Genomic DNA, 26,955 nt, shown 5'->3' with positions numbered 1-26,955 from the left:
AAAGAACTCTGTGTCATATAAATGGGGCTGCCATACTTGTCTTATAGGTCGATCCGGTTTCATGACTAACTCATATTACACACTTACCTGCAACCCGATGGTTAGCAACTTTCCATATTGAAACTACAATTGTGGTTGGAAATGTTAAGAACAAAGAAAATTCCGAAAACTGTACAATGATATATTTACCTGCTTACATCGTACTTCCTTTCCTCTTTTCTTTCGCCGCGTGTACCTTGTTCTGTAAATAATATTAATCAGCATAAGTCAACATCTTCATGCATTATAAGCCCATCTTTCTTCTTACCCTTCTAAAGAAAATAAAAAGTACTTGACATTAGTTACTTATCTTTAACAAACCTTATATGTATGCATCCATGGGATGTTTATTGGATTTGCTTGTAAGTATGAGAGATATACTGTGGCTGTGGTATATGTTTCTGCTCAAGTATGAGAAGGCACTTCCCGCAAAGCAAGAGTGTGATTCAAATCAGGAAAATGAAATTTTTTAACATAATTAAAAACTGATCGGGCAGGATATATAAAAAGTTGTATACTTTACAAAATGGTCGTCCGGCTCTTTGGATGTTAAGATTGTTACTAATCGTGAATGTTAAACAAATTATTGCGCAACGTGCTTAGTGGCGTTGAATATGACATGTATACGTGTACATATCCAGGGGCTTTTCTACAGTGGATTCTACTGTGTGTTGAATCGGCCACTTATAGGAAAAGAGTTGACACTTATTTGTAAAGTTAGTTATATGCATATTAATGGTGATTAATTAACATTTGTTCTGTATTTGTGATATAGTTGTGCAGTGTTGTCATTTGCAAGATATATGGTGCTTTACAAAGCAAGATACACGGAGGCACGGAGGAGGATAAAACATTTCATGCTAGGTTTCTACCATCTTCGCTAGCCAAGGTTCCGATATGATAACCCTATCTACACCTTGGCGTATCGAGCAGATATTTGTATGCATCAGGTCTTTGCATTTCTCTGGATGTGGCGGCAAACCACCGCAATCAATCAAAATTAAGTTGTTCAAATTTGACCACTGTTCCTAAATGATCGAGACAGGGGGAGCACACAACTTGAATTGACTGACAAATAAGCAGCTTGCCAGTGCCTGTCCGTGTTTGTACAAATACCTTTCACTCAAATACACCTGTAATGACTTTCCTTTGGTACGTAGTTATACTTTCGATGTTAAACTTACAAAGTATCCTTTTTAAGTAAATTGCCTCTACCATTTTCGACCGATGTTCAATGCGCTGCTGTTGTACGCTATTGGTTAGTTGACATTACATACTAAGGGAGGCAACTCGTCAAATCCAATAGCTGTCGCTAGGACAAAGTACTAAAATATCTGTTCGATCCGCCAAGGAATAGATAGGGTTATCATATCGAAACCTTGGCTAGCGAAGATGGATTTCTTTAAGTTTTATACAAAAATCCACTTCTCCTTTCCACTAAATCGTTATTCATAAGTATCACTGACATTTCTTTTTCACTACATACAAACTCCTTACTGCTGTATACTGCATCAATGTCTGTGTCTAAAAAGGTATTTTTAATTATAAATTAGTCTTTTATACACTCACTCCTAAATATTGCTGGCTACTTAATATAAAGAAATGATACATTACCATTTCCATAATATTTTTTAGACATTTATTCACAACCAGAGTACATTCTCACCCACCAGGATTGAATTGTGCATTATCAACAGTCCATAATATCACCTGTCAGCCAGGGAAGGTTTTGACTTGGAAACAGAGGGTGTCCTTTCACATACGCCACTACTCATTCATGAGTTTGCCATTGATGTCAAGTCTTTTTTGTCTATACTACCTAGATCATCCTTATTTGTCCTTGAGTTATATCTTCCTTCCTACCTGTTGCTCATAAACGTCAGAAATTTTTTCGAACATTTTATATTTACTTATCATACTCTGGATTTCCTTTTGCAACCCCCTGATATCTAGGTCATCTGCTTGTGTCAATCGTTGCATAACGCAGTTGATTTTTTGTCTGTTTCGAAATTTTTCTATACATCAACATTCTTTTGAGCATTTCTGACTTGAGATGTAGATGATAATGTTATGGCTTTTATAAGAACTTCTTTTTATTGCCTTGCAGACAAGAGCTACAATCTTTCAATCTGGTGAAAGATCGGATGTACCATCTTAGGCGTTATCGAAATTGTTTCGTGGGAAAGGAGACAGTCGATTGGCTAGTAAAGCGGAAGCACTGTGAAAATAGGCGTGCAGCAGTGGATGGAATGAGGATCCTACAGGCGGCAAACTTGCTGCATCATGGTGGTTTTGCTTTCTGTTTATGTTTTTAAGCTGGTTTTTAAAAAAAAAATTACCGTGAAGTATGTGGTCTATCTAAGTTCAAATGTTTAATAATAGAAAATAATGCCCACCTCCTTTGATTATGAGGACCATGTTATGGTTTGTGTCTTTTCTTTCTGCACAAAAGAACGACCTAGCATAAACTAAAGCTCATATATATTTATATATCAACGGTTCCTCTTCCTTGTATCTGCTGTCAACGTCTACAATAGTTAACTCGTCTTTGTATGTAAGTCCGCGTGCCCTATCAGGTAGAAGAAACAAAAGGTCAGCCTGATAAACTTCGTTAGGTGTTTTTACATCAAGCCATCGCCGAAAAATGTCCCTTGGTGCGGGTAGGTAAGCCTGCCACAACGATTGTTTTGCTAACCATACTCGAGCAACTCCGTGGGCAAACTTTGCTACAATCGCCAACTTTTCAACGGCTATTTCACCCTTCCAATTTCCAATGCATGCGCGGACTGGAGTATATTGCAGGCAATGGGGGCTTAGAAGCTATGCTTTCCTTATTCGTGTTTGTTATATTACAGTTTAGCCTCCAAGGAGTGGACTTTGCTCAACACCAATGAGAATCTTAAACTTCATACCTCCGTTGATTATCTATTTAACGATTCTTTCTCCTAGTGTACGACTGAACGTGTTCAAGCCATGGATGGAATGTATATCAGCACTTTATATCAGTACGCTGACGCATATGGCTATCGCTTGATGCTTTGTATGCGAGATCATGTCGGTAACATAGCATTGACACAATTGATATTTTCTTTTCGACGCTTCAGCTGGTCGTTAGAATCAACTCGTCCATCCAGCCCTGTTCCAGGCCCACAGCAATTGTATCCGAGGATATGTGTTTCACCAGTGTATTTGCTGCTTGGTGTTCCGAGTAGCTCTGTTAACGCGGTAGCGACATCACCATTGAATATTTTACAAATGAAAGGTTTGCAACCTGAGCTTCTCACAAACGTAAAATTCTTTGCTCCACGCCAAACACAAATTTCGAGCGATCGTGGGTCTTCCATTACATGTTTGAACTCACGTTGTATTTGCTGTACTAGTTTTCACACGACATCACACACAATATGAAGGGAAGATTGAGTTATACCACAGTTGATATTTAACATGACGTCGCAAAGAAGAAACTATTTTACGGTCATTTACTTCCATGCACAGGCAAAACCCAGACTACCCAAACACGGTGACGTGTTTCCAAACTCAGTTCGTGCGTTTGTTATTCGCACGGTCGGGTCGGAGAAAATGTCAATAGTTGTTAAATCTGATTAAGAGATGGTTAAGGTGGGATCGGTTGTCTTCGATTGCAGAGTGGCGGACGATCAACCATGTTATGATTTACTCATTTTGGGAAGCGCTTGTACTGTTGATTTATTTTCCACAATTAATGAAGCTTTAGCCATTGATGACCTTGATCTGAGTGCGAATAATCTTGTCTTGCTTGAAGACCAAGACAGCTCAGCGAGAATATATTTACGAGGCCGACACAAAAACACAGGCAAAAACACAGATCTGGTTTATGTAACACAACGATACGCAAACGTGTCTAAAGTGATCCAAGAAAACTGCCACATGTTGGTCGTGGCATGGACTCACATGGCTTTACGAACATTCATTAGATTTTGTGTGCCACTGACCAACAGCGTAGGAGTTTAGGAATGTGCATGGTTTGTTCACACAACATCCGTTTAGTTATCTCACTGACTTGACCAGAGCCTTCGGAAATTGTCGATTCGGTTTTGACAAAGCAATGTAATAACCATATTAAACGTACGCAGTGATGAAGTCCGCCAGTGACACCATACCGAGTTGCTGACCGACGCCCTACACGATCAACTGGAACTTCTTCGCGAGTACGTGGATGAATACAGACTTGTGAAAGATATGTTAAAGTCGCGACAGGCTGAACAGGAAGGCCCCATTCCTGGCATCAAACAAACATTTACACCGCTAGTTAAAACCAGCTAAAGAGAGTGTTGCTAAGACCGTGGAAACTGTGGAACAAGTGAAGAAAGTTGCAAGTACCATTGCCGAATTGATAAAAACACAACGACGACCTGGCTCGATTAGGCGTACGCCAGAACAGTTACCACAAATTAAAACAGATTATAGAACTTACAATATTACGTCGGAGAGACATTTGCGCTTGTTCCACATGAACAACAACTTTAGCACGTATCAAAGTTGAAATCAAAAGTTCAGAAATGTTAAGACACGGCACGGCAGCAAATCTTTATTTATCTTTAACCCTTTCATAAAATTTGCCACTACACTACCTAATGCCAATGAATGAAAACATTATATGTTGGAGCAGGAACTACCAACGAGTACGTAACCGAATTACAACAATGATACATGTCACGCAATGGATATATAAGGAGTGGGTTGGACATCAAAGAATAAGTAGTAACGATCATATGTGGCCTGAGTCTGAAAAGCTTGTTAAGTACTAGAAAATTATTTTATTAAAAAACGCCACACCTTATTTAGATATTTTTTTGAAATACGTTGTAGCTTTTCAAAACTTAGATGGGGAGGAGCCTCAAAAACAGGATGTACCTCCCATCGCAGGAGGAACCACCTTAATATGAAAAGGGTCTCAGTACTCGCGAACGCAGACTTGGGGCATTTTAAAGGTTCCTTAACAAACAATTGTTCAAACCTGCCGGGTTCAAATGCGTGTCTGTGGACCAACAACAAACAAATAATCTCTTGGATCGGTTGGAAACACTAGTGGGATAAGTTCGCGCTGGCAACAAGGTACAAGACGTTTCAACGAGGCAGCATACGTTTGTCAGTGGTTACTCACCAATGATATTATGGACTTCGCGGATGTTAAGTTTGTTAATAAATGAACTCATTGAACACATCAATGACGTATATTACGACAATTATGATGAATTCCGAAGAGTTTTCCTTTGAAACGCTTCGTGTTGTACAAGAAAAAAATACTTGGAAGCAGTGTGTCGTTGTAAATACAACCCAGAGCGTCACCTAGATGCTTGCCATCTATAACGATAAATTGATGTAACTGTTTGCACCAACCACTGCAGGAGAAACCCGCATACTCAAGATTGAACTAGCGTCCTTGCATGTCTAGTTGAGATGGTCTGATATCCGATAACTACATTTTGGATATCTTTCCGAGAATAACACGTCTATGTTTTCGTCGGAAGGCAGCGCCACCTGGAATGGGCTTCCCAAGTACGCGTACGACATCATGGAATCGATCAATGCTGGACATATACAAATGTACAACACGAAGGGCTGTGCACCTCGCAAATCCCCCTGCCAATGTAGATATAGAAGATTTAACGTTTTACGACCCAGCTATTGCGGTGCGTCGAGGACATATTCATGAACCCTCGTTATTGTTTTTTTCTGCGCGATTCGTCTGGCATATAATCGGGTTTGCAGAAACGTTCGAAAGGTCATTTTCGGAACCAAACACACAGTCACAACATACCGAAAGCCTAACAGCAATGATGCAATTTGGAGTGATGTTGGTGTTCATTTGGTGGCTTCATTAAAACGTTTGTATTGTTTATGAGTTCTCGATGCACATCGCTACTATTATTTCTCACGCTGATCATCAACTCCGTAGAAGTCAACATTCATCAGTTTTCGTTGCAAATAACTACCGTTTCGAACTATAACTCAGCCCCGCTATGGATAGCATAGTAATCAAATGATATTTGACCGTTTAATATGGATTTAGATCAAAACGTTGATATAGGTCTGCAGATTTCCCAGACAGACTTGACCACGTTGTACCGGATTTATTATTTATCGTTGGAACACCTGGACCTGCAATGACAGTCTTGTTCGACGTGCACTTTCATGCATGTGTAACTCCGGTCACCGCCGGCGGTTACATAAGTATTGATGTAATTCTCTCTGATAACATGTTGTTTTTGGAGGGTGCAGGTGGTCGAATGACGATTATTGACTCGTCTGTGGAAAAACGTAATTCTTTTACCTGTTTTAATTGAACAGCGTGATTAAAAATAATGTCTTATCATGAAGTTATTTTTGGCCTTAGTCCAAAGCAGCTTGCAAAACGAAAGAGCGCAATATATAACGATTGCGGGGTCACACAGAAACTTTTCTCCAGAAAGGTTAACTGTCCACGTGTGATTAACCCAAAAGCAGCTTAACAACTTTAAAGAAGCCAAACGAACAAACACCTCCGCGATATTACAGCTTTCAAAGTCAAATGTGACATTCCAATATTGCTAGCGGCTGAGGCTCCTGCGGTTGAAAAAGCGACTGCGTTAGGCTCCGTTAGAACTGTATCAGGAATGACTCGGATAAAAGTGGTCACTGGAAAGATCTACGATTTTTCTAGAGGTTGCAAAACGTTTCATAAACGATTAAGACAGGAAAAGGCATTTGGCTACCAGAGACGACTCTCAAAATAACCGGAGGCAGAGGTCTTTGACTTACCGGTACGACTCGCAAATAGCTCGCCGTTCATGACCACAGTGCGTCAATTAACCATAATCGCTCTGACAAAGTCAGTCAGGAATTTCCGATGCTTTTTTTGCGAAATGAGCTTGTATAAATGATCCTCTGCACGCGGTAAACTGGAATTTTTAAACTTGATTCATCAACCGAAGCTGTGACTCGTTGGGTTGCATATGCGTTGACACCCAAACATCCATTGTATTTTAACTGATATCGGATTGAACTTGTTATTTACATGGTGGGTGGCTTAACCAATGGAATAGAAAGTCTTCTACCATTGTTGTATTCAACAATACCATTACCAACTCTGCTGGACAGACCAATATTTGGACATCTTGCTGTTGAAGAGCTGAGTTCACGTGTGCGTTCACCACGCTCGCTTGTTGATTTTACCAAGTCACCTATGTATTACACTTAATATAATACGAAATGGCTGTTAGCATTTACGGACATCGCTCAACCCGACGCGGCGCTAATGTGGACCTGAGAAGGTATGCAAACAAACCTTATTTTATCGAGTTTACCATCTAAGTTACTGTTGACGTCGACCCGTGTGAGACTGTGATTTTCAGTGATTACACTGGGAAATTTCAGATGTCTAACGTCGACATTCAAGAGGGTCTTCTGAAGCTGCAGGGCACTGTTGCAAATACAGGTCCGAAGTCAACGTAATCTGGGGTATCAGAAGCTCTGTTACATGACTGCGTTTATCAATACCTGGATTGATGTAGCCAAGGCTGTGGTGAAACAATACACGGATGCAAATTTGCAGAGGTGCCCACACTATCATGCATAGTAACTTCAAAGGGCGTAGACAGTAAAAAATATGATGATGATGAAGTAAACCGTCGACGTATTGTGATTACTGTCAGGGATGATTAGATACACCTAACTGGTAGATCTTAAAGTTGTACGAGTCTGCGTCGTATTTGTTTATTATAAAATGATAGGTAGACGTGCAGGGGTAAATGTTTCATGACAATATTGATGAATAATTCTCTGCATAATATATTCTTAACACGTATTATAATAGACAAGACTGTATGCAATTATATATATATATATATATATATATATATATATATATATATATATATATATATATATATATATATATATATATATATATATATATATATATACGGTATCATTAGCATTAGCATTAGTAGCCGAAGATGAAATCGAGTATGGAGGATTCATTATGCATCCAAAATGGTACATATATGTTTTTTTATAGTTTGTGATTAATATTATATGTATCATTACATACAAGTGATTGATTCAGAATGCGGAGATGAGGATGCAGAATTAATTGGATCGGCTGATCAGTGATGTTAATATCGATGGCAATTTTGTTCCACTTGTCGATGCGTATCTCTGTAAAAAGAGCCTTAGCCAACCCACGCACACACTGAAATATATTCTTGTTAAAGGTCAAATAGAAACATTTGGGACGATCCTCGCGTGCCAATGCCAATTCAAAGCCAGTTTTAATTTATTTCATTATCACGCGAAAACACCCGCTCGCAAAACACATCATCGTGTGTAATGGTACGCCTACAACGAAGGAGTGGAGTTCACCGACAAAGCCACCCCGGTTACAATGACTTAACCAAAAAGAGAAAAATATCGACAGTTATTCAACAAGTACGCGCTTGCCCGTGTAACGGTTTTTGGGAGATGACGTGAACAATCAGTGGAGTAATCAGTATAGTTATATATGAACGTGATGTTAGGTCCTAGATGCCCAGAACGTTCAATCGCCGGAGACATACATATTCCCCAGGTAGATATTTTCTATGATTGCATGGCAGCTGTACAAATAAAAAAGCTGTGCGTTTGCGTGATGCGCCTGAACATGGCCACCTTGTCGAGTAATTATATTCCTCGATCTCATTATTAATAGAAGAACTATGATAGACCATCAAAGTTGCTGACGTGAGAAAATAATCGAAGCACAACTTCTCGAGGTAGCAAAAAGTAGTCTCAGTACTAGTAAAAAACATTGCACCAGGGATCTCAATGATAAGTTAATTAGCATGGTGGAATTCGAGCTTGTGTTGGCGTAAGTGGAGAGCTACGGACGACTTCCTGCGCAGGTACGAAACGGAGGATTTAGCGACCCCAAAACAGGTGATTGATTTATAGGCAGTGAAAATTGAGTAATTGATTGCAAGTGTAAATTGATCTGGCCAGCAGTGTATTGGCATGGCTGTGGAACATAGTGTAGTAACTTCGCCTGTGGATTTTTTCACACGAGGTTAACCAACCACGGTTTGTGGTTAAGTCGTGGGGTAAAGAAATGATTAGCCCGTATCAGTAACAAAAGACCACAAGCCCCATAATAATAATAATACTCTTTGATAGAGGTTGCTATGTCCCTTGAAGGACAGGATAAATTAATTTGAGTAATTTGGTAATTGGTAATTGGTAATTACCATTGTTTCTCTTTAGAGCGGATCTAATGAAGAACGAAACATGCTTGTTTTTCCTTTGTCTTAAGTTCATATCTAATCAGACTTTTTTTTGAATTACAAACCCTAGGGAGTGTCTTGATTGTCTGAGATTTTCACTACATGCCAGACTGCTATAAATAGATACGATACAATTAATATATCGGGTACTAGGTTTGCAGATCTTTTCGTCTCAAACTTATTTACGTACATATTATGTTTTAGTTCCTACATTATATGGTGATATATATGTTTGAAACGTTCAAAGTATCTGCTACTTGCAACTTACTGGCCTCTATCAGTATCATCAAACTTCTAGGACTCATTGAATATCATCATTCAGCTGGCCTTAAACTTCTGGTATAATTTTATGATTACAGTGATTGAAAATAATACCTACTTAAAGCCCCAATGCCGCCGTTTTTCATAAATTTCACCATTCTTCCATTCTAACAAAAGTTTGGAAGGAAGGAAATGATTTGCTAAACCGTTCTTTGAAATAATCTAGATGCTTTGCTTAAACGACCTTTAGATATTCAGTTTAGAATTAAGAGGTGCCATCTCTTAATTTAATTGCCGAAGTCGCTTTTTCTGGAGTGCTCCAAAAGTAGTGATGTCATAATTCGACAAATTATGTTAGTGTTAAATCTAATAACAACAACATTCGCACGTGGCGGACAAATCGATTCTAGAAGAAAAGATAGGTAGGTCCTCATTTTAAGCCGATCTGAGAGGAAAAAGAGTGCATTAAATGAAAATAAGATCGGGTGAATATTGGTGATCGGTTGGGTCTCTAGAGTGCTCTGAAGGGCGAACTTGAATACAAACCCAGCTGTTGCGGATTTCCTTATTAATTGGTAAGCATACAACATGTACCTGTAAAAAAATATAACGCACGTCAGTTATGCATCTAAAGGAAAAATTGGTAAAGGCTAGGCCGAGTACTGGAGAATATCAAACGCAAAATGAGAACAGAGTATCACATAAGGATTACCTACCGTATCCGACATAGCGTAGTGTTGACTTCTGTTTACAATGGTGACGTCATAAAATATTAGGTTCGAGCATTCGACTGAAATCGGTTGATTCACGGATGTCGCCGATCGACATCGGATTAGTTCGTACACATGTGAAAAATGGCCAGGTTTCTCAGTTCGAGGAAGAAATTGCATGGCACCAACCATGTTTAGGACAAATATCTATATTATTCCGATGATTTGGCATATACGACAGTTTGCACGAATGGCGGCATTGTGGTATTAATACTGAATTAAAAATCTTGATTCTTAATGACATGCTAAGTATAATAATTGAGCCGCCCGGAGTAACTGGTCGCTCATCGATTATGTAAGATCTCATTATTATATCTGCAACCATAGATGTTCTTCTGACCGGGTTATCCCTGTTGGTGCAAATGCAACGGATCACAAGGCTTGATATTGTATTATACGGATGCATTATGAATCCTTAGCCTGTTATAACCTGTATTGGGACTCATTAAATCATTGGACATAACAATAAGGGTAAATTTTAATATCAAGTGAAGAAATTTTGTTAAGGTCGATAGTTTAAAATCCAGTGAAGAAATCTTGTTAGGGTCCATAGTTTAAAATCCACTGATGGAATTTGTTAGGGTCTATAGTTTAAAATCCTTTGCAGAAGGCTTATTAGGATCCATACTTTGAAACCCTTTGAAAAAGCCTTGTTAGGGCCCATAGTTTAAACACCTTGAAAAAGACTTGTTAGGGCCCATAGTTTAAAACCCTTTGAAAAAGCCTTGCTAGGGCCCATAGTTTAAAATCCGTTGGAAAAGGCTTGTTAGGGCCCATAGTTTAAAATCCATTGAAGAAGGTTTGTTAAGGGTTGTAGTTTAAAATCCTCTGAGAAGGGCTTTTTAGGGCCCATAGTTTGGCATAAAATGTGATCTCCTTACAGTTAATTTACATCTACCGTATATTTAGTCTCCCATTTGGCGAAACCGACTCGAAGCCCTGAACTTTTGTACTTCCAAAGTGACAAATCTTTAAAGAAGGGTTAAAGTCAGTTATCTAGGCAGAGGTTGGCGTAGTCCACAGTGTTGATAGAATTGATCCTGTCAGTTCTAACCTTTCATTGGCGGCACTCCTATTTCGCTACTTTGGCTCCACTAATTTCGTCTCAATTTATTAAGTCTAAGTTGATCTCCCCACCATCACCACTACTAATGCCAAGAGCTGTATTCGAATTTCAACTTGCACTTTTTTAAATCTGGAATAAATAATTCTTACACGTTTCTTACTTAAGAAGGAATATGGACTAAGTAGCCAACTGTCGAAGTTTTAAAAGTATTCATATTTACATTTACACGTGAATTACTAGATATCCTCTTGTTGTTTATTTCGAACAAAATTGTCGGGTTTTCCGATTTGAATAAAATTGTCACCTTTTCCAATTTGAATAAAACTGTGCTCTTTTCCAGTTTGAATACATATATTTATTTTTCATTTTGTTTGTAGTATGTGATGACCACGTGTTTAAAGATGAAATGCTGTTCTTCAGATTTAAAAGAGAAGATAACTCGTACATTGATGACAAAGAGCTTAAACTGTTCTTCAGCGGATGGGATTTGTTTTATAGGTAATCATTTCGAGTGACAAACTCATAAATATATTACATGATAATGTACACCTGCCTTTTGTTGTCTCCTACAACCATAGTATCGCTTGGTTCTACAAATATGACACGAGTTAGTTCTCCTGTGATATGCACAATGGACAATTTTATAATTGATTGAAGGAGTGTGACGAAATGATAGTGTTTATGATCAGGTAACAACTTTTTAAAATTAAAAATATGCTAACTCTTTTTTACAGTGGGCTGGGGTGGAATATCATCAAGCTTATGATCACAGGTTTTAAACATCTTGCCACGTTTCTACTATATGTCTTCGAAAAAGGACGTAAAGCCATCCACTTCATGAACATTTATCCAGATTTTCCGTCGTTCATAAGCTCATTTTCATATGAAAAAAAGACGGCTTATGCTCTTTATGACATACCAATTAGAAAAGTTGTGGTCTCAATGGGACATGCACGTTGCTGGTAAATTATTCGTTAACAATTATGAATTCAACTTTGCCTACTTTATCTTCACGTAACTAAATGACAGCGTTAGACATAAATGTTTGACGAATCTATTGATATAAGTTACAATTGGCTTAGATTTCTACATTTAGAACACAAGGCAGGGTTATCACACAATGTACTGGGAATTTATCTTTTTTTGTCTTATTTAAATACTTATGTCGGTACCACCCTCATATCCACCACCAATCTCTTCCACTATCTATGCTCCAAAGCGCTGTTAAATTACCAGCTGTGTCTTCTCCTAACCCTAACAGTGTCCGTGGAAGTTGATAAGTCAGCTTAATTGCCTTAGTTTAGCATCTTAGCTTGTGCAACAGGTGAATCCCTATACTCACATTATTCATCCGATACCCTGGTACGGGATGGAAGGTTAAGATGGTATTGTGAATGATTAACTAAGACACAGATGGAGCTTTACATTATTATTACGTTTAATGTTGTTAGTCCTCCGAGTTTGAAGACGACCATGACATTACTGACTGGTTTGGTTTCTTTGAGTACGTTGATGACTGATGAGGCAAATTTGTGTAATGAACTGGCTGTGGCACACTTGGCAGGAGATGCCGTTTGCTGTTTTCATGATCGATAGAAGAAATTCTGCAGTTCTGAAATTTACGCTGCTTGTGCTTCTGCACTTCATCTGCAGTTCTCCTCCGTTCAGAGTCTGTAGCTCCAGTATGGATTCTCTCAAAATGCAGGGTCGTTGTTGAACTGTTTCAATTATGACTTGAGGAGATCTTTGAAGCTTTTCTTCTAATCATATGTGATCTCACTCCCTCCTTCGGCTCTTCATAGTGTATTTCCCTTGGTAGTCGCTCTTCTCTAATCCTGCTGACATGACTTGCCCATCTCATATGTGATTTCATCAAGCAGAGTATGGATGTTGTGAATGTCTATCGTGTGAGATCCTCTTTGTCTGGGATGCTCTCCTTCATTCATATCCTCGTCGGTTTTCTTAGGCAGCCCGTTTGAAATGGTTAAGCTTCTTACACTGACATCTGTACACCGTCCAGGTTTCCCAAGCATACAGCAAGCTCGGCAACACAATGGTTTTGTAGACCTTTATTGTTTTGTGGACCGAATCATCTGCTCTCCCACACATTTGCATGTAGTCTGTCAAGCGCCACCTATGTTTTAGCAATTATGGCGTTGGTTTCATTAGTGATGAAGCCTGCACGTGACAATATGCAGCGGAGATAGGTGAACTTGTTACCTGATATGAGGGTTTGGCCATTTACTTTGATTTGTAGGCTCTACTTAAGGCTTTCCTTGTTGTGCAGGTTGGTGCATCAGCTCTGTCTTCTTGGTACCGATTGTGAAACTGTCACAAGCTGAAGAGAAATGGTCCTTACTCTGTTGCACATCAGATCAGACTCAGATTTGGCATTCAGGGAACAACCGTCCCCAAATTGGAGATCAGGAATAGTCACTTTCGTAATTTCGTCTTCGTTTGTAATCTCCTCCGATTGAAAAGCTTGCCATCAGTCCTGTATCTGATGCTGATCCCAGGACCATGATCACGGAATGCATCAGTAAACATGGCAGACAACACTGATGAGGTTTGGGGCCAGCACAGCCTTGCTTGGCTCCATTGTTGACTGGGAATGGTTCAGATGATTCGCCGTTGTCCTGACACGAGCGAGCATGCGATCATGGAATTACCGAATTATCACGATGAAATTTTCAGGGCAACTAAATTTTGCCATGATAAGGCCTCAGTGGCTGACTGTGTCAAATGTATTTGTCAATTTGACGAATGTCGTGTACAGATTGGTGTTGTGTTCCTCACATTTCTCCTTCAGTTGACAACGAACTGTAAACTCCATGTCTTTGGCACCTCGTCCTTACCTGAAGCTATACTGACTCTCAGGCAGGAGCCCTTGATAACAAAAATATGGACTCTGGTAGAAATATATTTCCATATATATTTTCTACATTTCTTTGTAAGTACTGTATTTTCTAGTGTTTCTAATTCATAATAAATCATATTTTAAATTAAGTATTTTCAAAGATGAACTCAAAGTGAAGTTCATCTCATGGGCAAACAGGCATTTTTGAGAGGCTGAACTGTAAACAAAACAACGTGTCATGGGTCCAGATTTCACTCTTGATTATTCACTGTGCAATGTAGCCAAAATACACAAAGACAATAACATCATATTGTTCAAATTCTAAAGGATGCACAATTTCTTTTAAATCAATACAAAGAATGACTAAATCTAAACCAAAGATCGCCACCAAAACAAAAAAGAAAACAATATTGTGAAAATAGATTTGGACCATATTCGTGGTAATAATTGTGACAACTAGTCCATAAAGTAGGTCGATAATCAGGGATTACAAAATTGCCCTTAACTTTAGTATATAGGCCAGAATTCTCTTTCCTGCAGATGAAAACCTTCCATTTACTCAGACCGTATTTCCATTCTTATCTGAACTAACTTTATAAATTTACGTTTAACTTTAAATAATGCTTTGAAAAAAGGAGACTGGATTTTGTTACAATATAATGTTACACATATTTTTTCCACAAAGAAAAGCAAGACAGTTCAACGGTTAGAGCTATTGAGCTGGAAGACCAAATGCCGAGGAAGACTGGGTTATAAACTAGATGAAGTCGCTAAAACGTTATGAATTTTCAAAACTTCTGATTTTGTAATAGCTAATCAGCCATCACAGTACAAGCACTTGTTAATTTTACAATACCCAGTCAGGCCTAAGAATACTGACTAACGTCTGATTTTGCAATAGCCAGTCAGGCATCAGAGCGTTGGGTGGAGTCTGATTGTATAATAGGCAGTCAGGCATCAGAGTGTTGGGTGGAGTCTGATTGTACAATAGCCAGTCAGGCATCAGAGTGCTGGGTGGAGTCTGATTTTACAATAGCCAGTCAGGTATCAGAGTGTTGGGTGTAGTCTGATTGTATAATAGCCAGTTAGGCATCATAGTGTTGGGTGGAGTCTGATTGTACAATACCCAGTCAGGCCTAAGAATACTGACTAACGTCTGATTTTGCAATAGCCAGTCAGGCATCAGAGTGTTGGGTGGAGTCTGATTGTATAATAGGCAGTCAGGCATCATAGTGTTGGGTGGAGTCTGATTGTACAATACCCAGTCAGGCCTAAAAATACTGACTAACGTCTGATTTTGCAATAGCCAGTCAGGCATCAGAGTGCTGGGTGGAGTCTGATTTTATAATAACCAGTCAGGTATCAGAGTGTTGGGTGGAGTCTGATTGTACAATATCCAGTCAGGCATCAGAGTGCTGGGTGGAGTCTGATTTTACAAGAGCCAGTCAGGCATCAGAGTGTTGGGTGGAGTCTGATTGTACAATAGCCAGTCAGGCATTAGAGTGCATGGTAGTCTGATTTTACAATAGCCAGTAAGGCATTAGCGTGCTGGGTAGAATCTGATTTTTGTTTACAATAGCCAGTAAGGCATTATCAAGCTGGTAGAATCTGACTTTTTACAATAGCTAGTCAGTCATCAGAGTACTGGGTAAAATCTGATTACAATGACCAACCAGGCATCAGTAGTGCTGAGTAGATTCTGACTTTGCAAAAGCAAATCCGTCGTTAGAATGCTTCTGAAGTTTTAACTTGAATGAGAGAATTGTTTGAATCATGGGACTAGATATGGTCCTGCTGATACCCTAAATACTACGCTTTAACAATCTATTTTGTATATTTTATTTTTAAATCTCTTTTAGACTTTTGTACAGATTTGTCTTTTCGACATTTTTGCAACTACAATGGCACTTTATAACCTAAATTGTGGCGATGTACCATTAAACCACATTCAATCAATTCAAGCCAAAACAGTTCGGAAATAACCTCGTCTGATGTCATGATTTGGTGTGTTTTACTCGACTTATGCTGAGTTTGTAAGGCTTACAGTAAACACCTGTTCTATCTAAACTCTTTAATGCTTAACATGATACATTGCTGTGATAAGAAAATAACGAAAGTATTTATACTACCTTTGAAAGTCACACTCATCATTATCATATCTTTCTTTTAGGATTAATTACATTCGATTTTAGCGTTTACGCATTTACGTGTTATTATTTGTTTATCCTTCAGTTTTGCATTCGTGATTAAAATATCTCTCTCTTCTCTCTCTCTCTTTAAAAAAAAAACAAATTCCAAGGTATTAATTCAATATTCATGGTGACCATATATCGATACTGGTTTATTTCCTGAGGAAGAAAAATAAAATCACTGAAAGCGGGCTTAATTTGAAACTTTAACGTAGAACTTAAAACCTCTCCTCTAGACATGACCTGTGTCTGTTTTCCGAAGCGTCTTCCTTTTCACTTTTTTCCGGTCTCATTCATTAAAATTTGTTGTTCTCTTTTATTCTAAGCGCTAGCTCCAAAACTAGCGGCATCTGTCGAAACTATGAGCAAAATGGGGAACGTTACCGGAACGCCTTTTTTGGGTCACAACTTGTTGATCATCTGATAATTCAGGGCGAGGCGAAATCTCGTATAGATGCCGCACTTCTGGGACGACGTTTGTTAGAGCACGATATTATTAGACATGGTAAGTGTCTGGTTAATGTTTTTGTTGTTGTTTTGAGTTTAATGCCATTTTTCAGTGCATGATAGGCTATATACATTGCGGCCAGTATATCTGGTGGAGGAAAAACCCGAGTAAATCCCGGAAAGAACCACCGATCCATGGGAAGCTACTCTCTTGGTTAATGGTAGAGGCATACTGGTAGAAGACCACTACTACTACTACTACTACTACTACTATACTAATCATGTATTTCGTTAAAATTTAAGTGTAGAACAGTAGTGTATACATATATTTACAAGGATATTTAAGCCATTTTTATATAAAAAAAACTGAAATATGTCTACTTTCCAAACTGAACCAAATTTCTAGCTTCATTTCCTGCTCACTATGTTAGTAAAATTGCACCCGCGTCAGTTGTCAGTTGTAGATTTGGTATAAATAATAAAGACAAAGACGTCAGTTTGAATTAGTGTGTGAATTAGCGAGAGACGTTCTAATTAAGTGGATTGGACTTGTACTTCCTGCATATTGCTCTGCTCTGTGCTCATTAAAAAGCCAACAAAATAATTTATTTTAGCATATATAATGAGAGAAATAACATTGATAATTCCCAGGAATATCTGCTGGGCTGTTCAGTTACATGCACATGTACAAAGAAAACTCTTTAATAAGAGACATGCCGTTGAGCATATTTGAGTTATGCATTAGCCAACTGTACGTTTCACTTTTGCATGGATATTAATTTTCTTACTTTTAACGGCGACGGTTACCCATGTGCTGTCTGAGGTACGAGAGGGTTGGTATTATTTTTCTCTTAAGCTCTAAAAGAAAAATTGGTCATTAACTTTTCATATGCTTAATTAAAGTTATTCTTCAAATTTTTCATGACCAACGTTGACAGTTTCTCTAACATTTCTTATAGAATGTCTAATTTTTGCAGAATTACGTGCTAGAAACTAAATATATGTTAGTGGTTTTGACAAGAATCAAGAGATTTGTTTTTTCTTAATTACTAGTTACGGATGATCATCACTTCCGGGATGACGACCATCTTTTGTACCAGTTTTCTTATGACTTCCAGCAGAAACGTATACTTTCTGATGTCTTCAAATTCGTCAAGAAGAAATCCACTTCACTCCACGATTCTTGCACAGAGAGCAACGAGGAGATCCAAGTTAAAAAATATGACATCGGAACGAAGGATATTACCTTTGCAAAAAAAAGAGGTTAGTAATATCAGAACTTTGAAATAAAACATGCAGCTTCTATAATCTCTCTCTCTCTCTCTCTCTCCGTAGACTGCATAATTCATCAGCTTACCGCCGTATAGATTTTGCCAAGTAGATATTTGGAAGATTAATGTCTGTTAGTGGGATTTTAATGCCAAAGCGCCGAAAAGTGTCCTCAGATTAAGAGCATTTGATCCTTTGCTAGTGTGCTATATTATAGATGAAGCCATGGCAGTGGTTAATGCATGTCGATTAATAACTGAAGGCATTACACTCAGACACAGTGTAACAATGTTTCGGATTTGCTAACATGTACTGATGCATACTATAAAAATATATTTCATCCATAATTATTCCTAAAAATTACAGTTATCAAATTACATGATCAAAATGATTAATTTAAAAGTAACGTCCGTGTTCTGTTACAGACAGTGTTGGGCATGACAGCAGTAGCATTGATACTGCAGACGGCGACACAGAAAGTTACTCAAGCAACAGGACAGCTAGTGCGAGTTCCACGGAATATGAAATAAGACAAGAGATTTCTGAGGAAATTTGCTCGCCAGCCTCGGGTAAAAATGCTTAATCTTTTCTTTAATTTTTTGGGGCTATCAAACTTGATTTTCAATGTCACTTGTCATTCAATGAAATAATTGTTTTTCAGGTTACAAGAAATCGTGCTCAAGATATTTATGTATCGTCTGTGCAGTTCCAAATATATAATTTTGTAAAGCAAAACAACTTTGTACAAATTGCGTTTATTTTCTAACCTGTAAGTATTTTTTTCACCAGCTGTTACTGTTGTATTGCTACGTTCTGGTGATTTTCTCAATTTAAGTGACAAGGAATAGTGTATGTGTACTTTCAAATGGAAGCGACCACTCGTTAACAACAACAACAACAAAAAAATCCGTAGGAATGTCACCCTACCATATGATATTAGTATATTGTCACCCACGGTCATCAGTTTCACATAGATTCATATTCAACACCTGTAATTTTTGGACTTTTGGACACTTTCCCTAACACGGTCATCAGTTTCACATAGATTCATATTCAACACTTGTAATTTTTGGACACTTTCCCTAACACGGTCATCAGTTTCACATAGATTCATATTCAACACTTGTAATTTTTGGACACTTTCCCTAACACGGTCATCAGTTTCACATAGATTCATATTCAACACTTGTAATTTTTGGACACTTTCCCTAACACGGTCATCGGTTTCACATAGATTCATAGTCAACACTTTTGTGTGTAGACACTTACACTTACATTCTGCTGAGTGTCCCTGTGTCTGTACTTCACTTCTCTAATTAAACTTTACTTCACGGTGAGATCATGAGAAAACGACAGTGTATACATACATACATACATACATATAGAAAATCAGCTTGCATGTGCGAAGTGAAATACGAAGCATTAATATCAGTACAAAATAAAGCATTAGATGGAAGTGTAATACATACACACTAATTACTTAGAACACACTCACAAATATGATCAAATCCTTCAAGGTCGGTACGTAATTGGGATTACCCGCCCAGGTCAACCAGGGTCGGCTGTCTCCTTGTATTCTTATCAGGCATTCAGTTCCTATTTTCACGGCATGATACAGCCATTGATGTGTCAAGAGTATAGTTCAAACCAACCAACAGTTTCTGATTGGCTGAATTATATTAAAGACATTTTTAAAAAATAAATTATAAGTTTGCATAACATTCATTCTAATGGAAAAGGATTTATATTCCTGCAACATTATATATATACATATATATATATATATATATATATATATATATATATATATATATATATATATATATATATATATATATATATATATATATATATATATATATATATATATATATATATATATATATATATTTGTGTTTTTGTTACAGTCCTGCTTCGCTATGCTACTGTTGAAGAGCTGGAATCTCCCGACACACCCTATGTCAAACAATCTATCAAGGTAAGACATCATAATGGGGTGGGGTGGGCAAAGGTAGTGTGTGGAGAGAGAAAGTAGAAAAACAATCGTTTGAGAAGGGTCCTTATTTTCTAGATGATTACGCTTATATAGACGTTTAGCATTATCATTTGATAATTTACTAAATGATTCCTTTTATCATTGGGTGTGACTTCCAGTGCTTCTTAGAGGTCAGGAACATCGTTGGCGGTACGCCGTAAGGTCATGAACCTACAACTTTATTCGTAGAATTATCATTAAAATCAGGAAGACAAAAAATATAAATACCTAATTATTATTTACTGGTCGCTTGTTGCATTATCTCTTAACTAATTTTACCTCGTAAAGCTAACATAGTAAATGTCCACTTCCTATGTTGCTAACTTTGCCCAAGGCATTTTTCATTTGATAGCGATGGTGTCTTCTGAGAAAGGATTAAATATGTTAAGTCATTTTGTTTCCGTCGAATTAATATTGTCAATAAAATAGGAAGTATTAATTAGATTCCTTCATGTAGTATTTTTTTATCACGTCCCATCTGTTCACTTAACAATGCTTAAGCGCCCTGGATTTTATTTATTAAAATGTTTGTGTACTCGTGATTTGGTGATCAAACATATCTTATAGTGAAATGTTCCTAGTTGTTTTTGGTTGGTTTGATAGAGATAGGATTGTATGAAAGAAGGAGGACTCGATAGCTTGTTAATCATTGAATCTACCGCACAGTCTCATAATTCATAAAGTAATCTGATGAATTATTTAATATCCAACACCTATTACAGTCCATCGGCGGCACTTTTCTTAAAACAGTCTCTACAATTTTGAAGGCATTTTCAATTAGAAAGCAGCCAGTTCATCTTGTACGACAAATCCCGATGAATATCGCATATTTTCAACTGCATACATTTTAATTTGCAGGCCTTAATTTCAGTAATAACAAGCAACACGAAGTTTTCTTTCTCGAATGTTTTTTCTAATGCTTTGAGTATTTGAGATTTGCCAATGCTCCATTGAAAAAGAATGAAGTAAGACAACAAAGTGTTCGTAACGTTCGTTATTGATTATTTTCACGGTCATAAAACTTATTAACCTTAAAATTATATATAAAAATATTGATCTATTATTTTTTTAACGACGTTGTCAATAAGCGTTTCTACCAACTTTGGAATATAACAAAGAATGCGAGAGACACAATTCTTCAGCCCTCCATTACATCACACGACGTCATTCAGAACACCCCCAAAGCCCAAAACTTTTACTGTTTTCGTCTCATATGATTCCGAACAAAATTATCTGTCAGTGTACCTGGAGACTTCTAAATTTTAGTCCAGACTTATCTTGCACCTGTTTAAATGAAGATTATTAACGTGCAAAAATAGTTCAAAAATATACAAAATTTTCCTCTGTCCCTATTCTGAAAAACGAAATATTTTTATACACATATACTCATATAGTAATTTAAATGACTTAATTTGTCTTTATGGAGACGAAATTTGAAGAAAATCTGACTGGATAGCATTTTTTAAAATTTTTTAAATCATCTCAGTACTTGTGTACCCGCTCTTGCTTTAAACTTAGCACCCAATCAGATTTCATAGTTTCGCTTTCGGACTTGTAATCATATTGAGCCAGATACACTCAGTATCTTGTACATAGTGAATGCTTAAGTAAAACTGATTCAAGCCAACATATGCATTCCTCGGGTCTTCTTTAAATAACATATTATCCCTCAAGCCAAATGTGAGGACTGCTTTTTCTTCAGAAATTTAGTCCTATTAAAAATCCGAAATAGCAGAGTAAATCCTACAAAATGATGCTGAGGGTCCTTGCGTGTGTGTGGCGAGGGGATGGTGGTGGTGGTGGGTGGTGGTGACGAGTAGGAAACCTTTATGATTACGAAAAACCCCATTCATATATGTTCATGCAAAATATACTTACTATGATATGTTTTAATGTTTGTGCAAATCGATATTATATTAAGATTACAACTATTTCATGACCGTCACACGTCAGTATTTTTGTGCGAGAAATATGTTTGGATGGATGGAGGATGTAAAGGAAGTTTACATAGTTTGAATACAGACATAGCATTAGGAATGCTGAAAAAATCTTTACAAATTCAGGAAAAGAACAACTTTTCAGGCATCATTTTAAGCAAATTGTGAATACAAACTTAAGCTGACGAATACAATTCCAGAAATACCGAACTTGTATACTTATGCATTACAATTGTTGTGGCCATTTTAACCTATTTTGTAACGGATCATTTCCCCCACAATTATCTCATGTATTTGTTCTATTTACTAAACCGTGACAGATTAGCAGTGACCCGGTGGGCTTCGGCTTCGTGATTCGGGGCAACTCTCCGACTTATGTTCAAACTATTGACCCTCTGGGACCAGCCGCAGTCGCCGGCCTCAAGGTAAAGTTTCCGAATTCTACATCAACAAGGTCACTGATACAAAAATATTACTATTGTGTGATGGTTCTCTATATTGAAGTTAATGTTTAAATGGTACAGTTTTGTGGCATAACTTTCCTCAAAGAGGGGCTATGTGATATAAAAAGTGTTGGACCGATCAAAATGAAGAATTATTTTCTGTGTAATCTATCTGACAATCACGTGTTGATGTCCAGTGTCATCTGTTAAATTTTACATGGGTATTGATTATTGGGAACTAACATTTAAAATTTATAGACTAGGCTCAACATGCATATGCAGTAAACGTGCTAGATATTTTTATATATCAAAACTAATAATTTCATTTAACATCCAATGAAAATTAATCAGCGCTCAGCAATTGCTGTTGCTGCCAGAAAATGCTGTCTTCAGTAATCCAACATTGTTTTCCCAACTGTCTTCGTACCAGTTAAGGATTCCTGTGTTTTTGTACTCAATACTAACCATATATATATATATATATATATATATATATATATATATATATATATATATATATATATATATATATATATATATATATATATATATATATATATATATATATCCTCATCAAACAAAAGTAATGTAATGAAAATAACCCAACGGTGTTGCCAAGTAATGAAACTGAGTGGAAATGAGCCATAGATCAATAGTTTATTACTCAGGCGATATCTCATTGGTTTAGTTTGATAATTACTAATAAATTAATGTCTTTCAAAATTTCCGACATTTACAAAAAGTAAATTCTAATGACAAATTGCTCTCTTAGTAGGTATATGTTGTGACATAAAGAAATACTGAAATATGGCACACACACACCCCTCTTACAATGTTCTGAAAATTAATATATGCATATATTCGTTTTATAGTTCCCTTCTTCTTAAGGTTCGTGGGTTTTACCCTACCTAAAAATCAATGCTGAACCTATTTTCCCCAAAACTGTGAATCCCGAAGACGAAAGTGAACAAAATTTTCTCTTCCGCTTATATATTTTGCTTTATTCCGATTGTTTTTCCTCGAAGTTGATACGTGCATGCATTTTTGGTTTTTATTTCAGGTACGGCAGTATATCTACTCAGTCAATGGAATCAATGTGCTCCACATGGATCATAAAGAAGTGGCTAAAATGATGATGAAAAGTAGATGTTATGTTAACCTCGTAGTTATGACTCATAAACGAGGTACATCATTGTAAATTACGGATTGTGTGATGTCTTACATTACCCAAGATACCAGATCTACCATCTCTCTTGGATACCTTAGTGTGCATGCGCCGCTAAACGTGATCCCAGTCGATGGCTTGTGCTCATGGCATTATTTATTTTTTAACTTAAATTTAAAGTTGTTTTGAAGTACTCCAGTTCAAGATCGCTATCGTAAACGCAGTAACTTTATGGAAATAACATGAATTACAACTTGGGTCTTCCTGCGTCAGCTGCTTGGTGAATACTTCGATGATATTCCACTTAAGCTACAACCTACACTGTGAACTTTTCGAGAAATTGGTTGGTTTTGTTTTATTTTTTTGCGGGGATGGGGTGGTATACAGCAGCTGCCATTACATCATATGATGTTTTACGAAACATTTTCCGTCTAATATGATTGACTGTATTAACGAGGGTCGCTCTTGTGAAATCGTAAGATTTTGGTTTGACAGCTTACAGAGGTGGCCTAAAGAAACAATGTGACGGGAATCGTTTTACAAATTTGTTGAAGTTGCTTCCCATAAGTCAAGATCATTTGGCCATTTTGAGCAGGAATAGTCTTGTGCAATTAATGCATCGAACGCATTCCAAATATGATGACCAAGGCAGCAACTTAATTTCTGTATAACATCCAAACATGGTCAGGGGGATTGTCCTGATTTGACACGTGTAATTTTTTTTACGCCACACACGCTGTTCTGAGAACAGTTTGTTGTGCTCAAAACTCCATTTCTTAGGTATATGTTGTAAAATTCATGTACGTAGTACTTTATGTAAGAATACGGATTATAAAAGGTTTGCTGTGCCCAAACGCTTGGGGGAATTCTTTGGAGGATGATAAAGCCTCTGGCTGAAACATTTTTCTCCTGTTCTTGCAAACGCTTGCACACAGCAGAAGGCATACAGTCTCTATATTGTTTGTATAATAAATGTAGAAAATGGATGTATATGTGAAAAGATGGCTGGTAAAGGTCACTGTGACTCAAATAAGAAAATTTCTTTACAGTCGATACAATTATTGGGCGACCATATACCTTATCCAAACTTTGCAGAAACCTTGCGGGGCAGAATTTGTATCGAGTTGTGGAACAAAAGAGTCAGAGATCAAGGTCACAGGGACTTGAACAGTATTTCGGCACAATAAGTTTAGTTATGGAAAATGTACTCCGACCAAAGTTTGTGCATGGTTTGCATTTGAGACAAGAAAAACAAAAGCAAAAAACAAACAGCAAGAACAAAAAATGAGACAGTATAAATGCCAAGGCCACAACGACTCGATTAAAGAATATGAGTTCTACCTTACAACTTAGGTTCTGAACATTGTCCACTGAACACCATTATTGGTTGGCCCTTATAGCATGAGAGAACGTACAACTTTTGTCTCAATATATCATGAACAGATTATTGTAATCCATTGTCCAATACTGTCTAGAACCAGGAATTTCCTGCTAATGCCTACACAGAGAACTAAAAATAAGAGGCGGACTTATAATGAACCGTTGTTACCTTTTATTATGAAAACAATTTGCAGCTCCGAAACCTTTGATATTATGTTACATTCAAAAGGAGGATCACTGTGGAAGGTTAAAACAATAAAGAAAAAATCCCAGTAATAACAACAAAAATAGAAACAAAGCACAACGAAATAGTTTCACAAACAGAGTGTTCCCAATGATGATCTTCAGTTTCCAATTGGAGTACGCTTGAGCCTTTCGTCATGGATTGGAAGATAAACCTGAGGTGTTCCAATTCCATAAACCTTTGAAACTTCTTTGCGAGTCAAGAAAGTATGACTTTAAACTACAATCTCAAACACAGGCTGTAAAGAGCAGAACGTTTTTAGTAGTGTGATGCAAGTTACAAAGCTTGCAAGGGTGGTCAAATGAGTTCACCACACCAACAAAAATCCCTTTGCTGTTCATTGACCAGTCATGACATTTATCTTTCTCTAAATGTTAAATATCCTAACAATTATGACTCGATTCCATTTTATGTAAGTTTGGACATATTCCACCAAAATTGTTTCTATACTTTTTAAAGCTGCTCATCAAAATTACGGTACTGTACATCACATGTTTGTAAATAAGCAGCCGGGGGGAATTATTACAATAGAAGTGCTAATTGATACATGTAAGATCATAACAGTATGTGATCGGTCGACCCAAAGAGCATGGGACTGTAGCACTCGACTTAACTATTGTAGCAAATCGCCCTTATAATGAACATTGTTACTATCATTAGACTGGTTAATTCCTGTTATTGCCTGTTCCTTGCGTATAATGATAGTTGCATATAAAAATGATAATAACAACAAGGTCAAGTTGTAACTGGAAATTTTAAACATTGTCAAATGCGCAAGTCCTAATTCAAACTTATATTTCAACTATGATATGCTTTAAAAGATTTTAATGTGAACTGTACCTTTCGCACGTTTTTAATCGTATGGGCAGTCTTTGTGCAACAAATAGACTCTATTGTAGACTTTTGGACTTCTCCATTACGCTATAATATAGATGACATAGTTTTTTATTTTAATGATATATGGTTTAGTTTCGACAAAGATGTATTTTATTTCACTTAACTTGCGATCCCATTCCATTTCAAATAAATATTTCATGCACTAATCCAATTTCACTGACCCCGTTGTAGCAATAATTTACATATGTACTCTGATCGTGTTTCATATTCCAACGAAATATTTAAAAAATGTTACAGCGACGCTAAAAATTGTATGCATTTCTTCTGCTGATGATATAATTATGAATATTTGTTACTATCATATTTTATTCTTTCACAAATAAATTCATAATTAAACGACACGTAATGTTGCGTTGTATATGATAAGGCAGTTTTACTTCAAGGAATATTATTAATTTCATTTACCTGTTTATTACTGCAAACATTAATTACATTTGCATGTATTTTGCTTGATTTCGAATATGAACGTGTGTTAGTATTTTAGTATGAGAGATTTGTGCGTGAACTGTATAAGAATAACAATTGTCGCGTGTGTCAAGGATTGAGGTACAATATGGAAGGATTCTCATTTTTACCTTTCTAACGATGAGTTATTGTGCTCATAAGGAGACAAAGATTTCCGTCTCGTACGTATTTTTTTGCTACAGTCTTTCTGGGGTTTTTTATAGTTAGGGATCGACT

The 26,955-nt window shown here is 37.1% G+C and overlaps 1 protein-coding gene across 1 annotated transcript in view; it reads left to right on the top strand.

Annotated features, from left to right (window-relative positions):
- LOC149807165 (DEP domain-containing mTOR-interacting protein-like) overlaps nucleotides 1–26,615 on the top strand; it is a 45,347-nt gene extending 18,732 nt beyond the window's left edge. The window contains exons 2-9 of the mRNA XM_089962960.1: nucleotides 2,147–2,325; nucleotides 11,789–11,909; nucleotides 16,784–16,962; nucleotides 17,958–18,167; nucleotides 18,599–18,742; nucleotides 20,081–20,151; nucleotides 22,466–22,570; nucleotides 23,649–26,615. Of these exons, the coding sequence (XP_089819086.1) occupies nucleotides 2,147–2,325; nucleotides 11,789–11,909; nucleotides 16,784–16,962; nucleotides 17,958–18,167; nucleotides 18,599–18,742; nucleotides 20,081–20,151; nucleotides 22,466–22,570; nucleotides 23,649–23,786 (1,147 nt within the window). The 3' untranslated portion in view covers nucleotides 23,787–26,615. The remainder of the gene's footprint in view (nucleotides 1–2,146; nucleotides 2,326–11,788; nucleotides 11,910–16,783; nucleotides 16,963–17,957; nucleotides 18,168–18,598; nucleotides 18,743–20,080; nucleotides 20,152–22,465; nucleotides 22,571–23,648) is intronic.
- Nucleotides 26,616–26,955: the final 340 nt, after the last annotated feature.

Source organism: Sinohyriopsis cumingii, chromosome 1, assembly GCF_028554795.1.
Source record: "Sinohyriopsis cumingii isolate HCF-2022 chromosome 1, ASM2855479v2, whole genome shotgun sequence".
NCBI lineage: Eukaryota > Metazoa > Mollusca > Bivalvia > Unionida > Unionidae > Sinohyriopsis > Sinohyriopsis cumingii.
The sequence above is the reverse complement of the archived record's forward strand: the minus strand, read 5'-3'. Positions and strand labels throughout refer to the sequence as shown.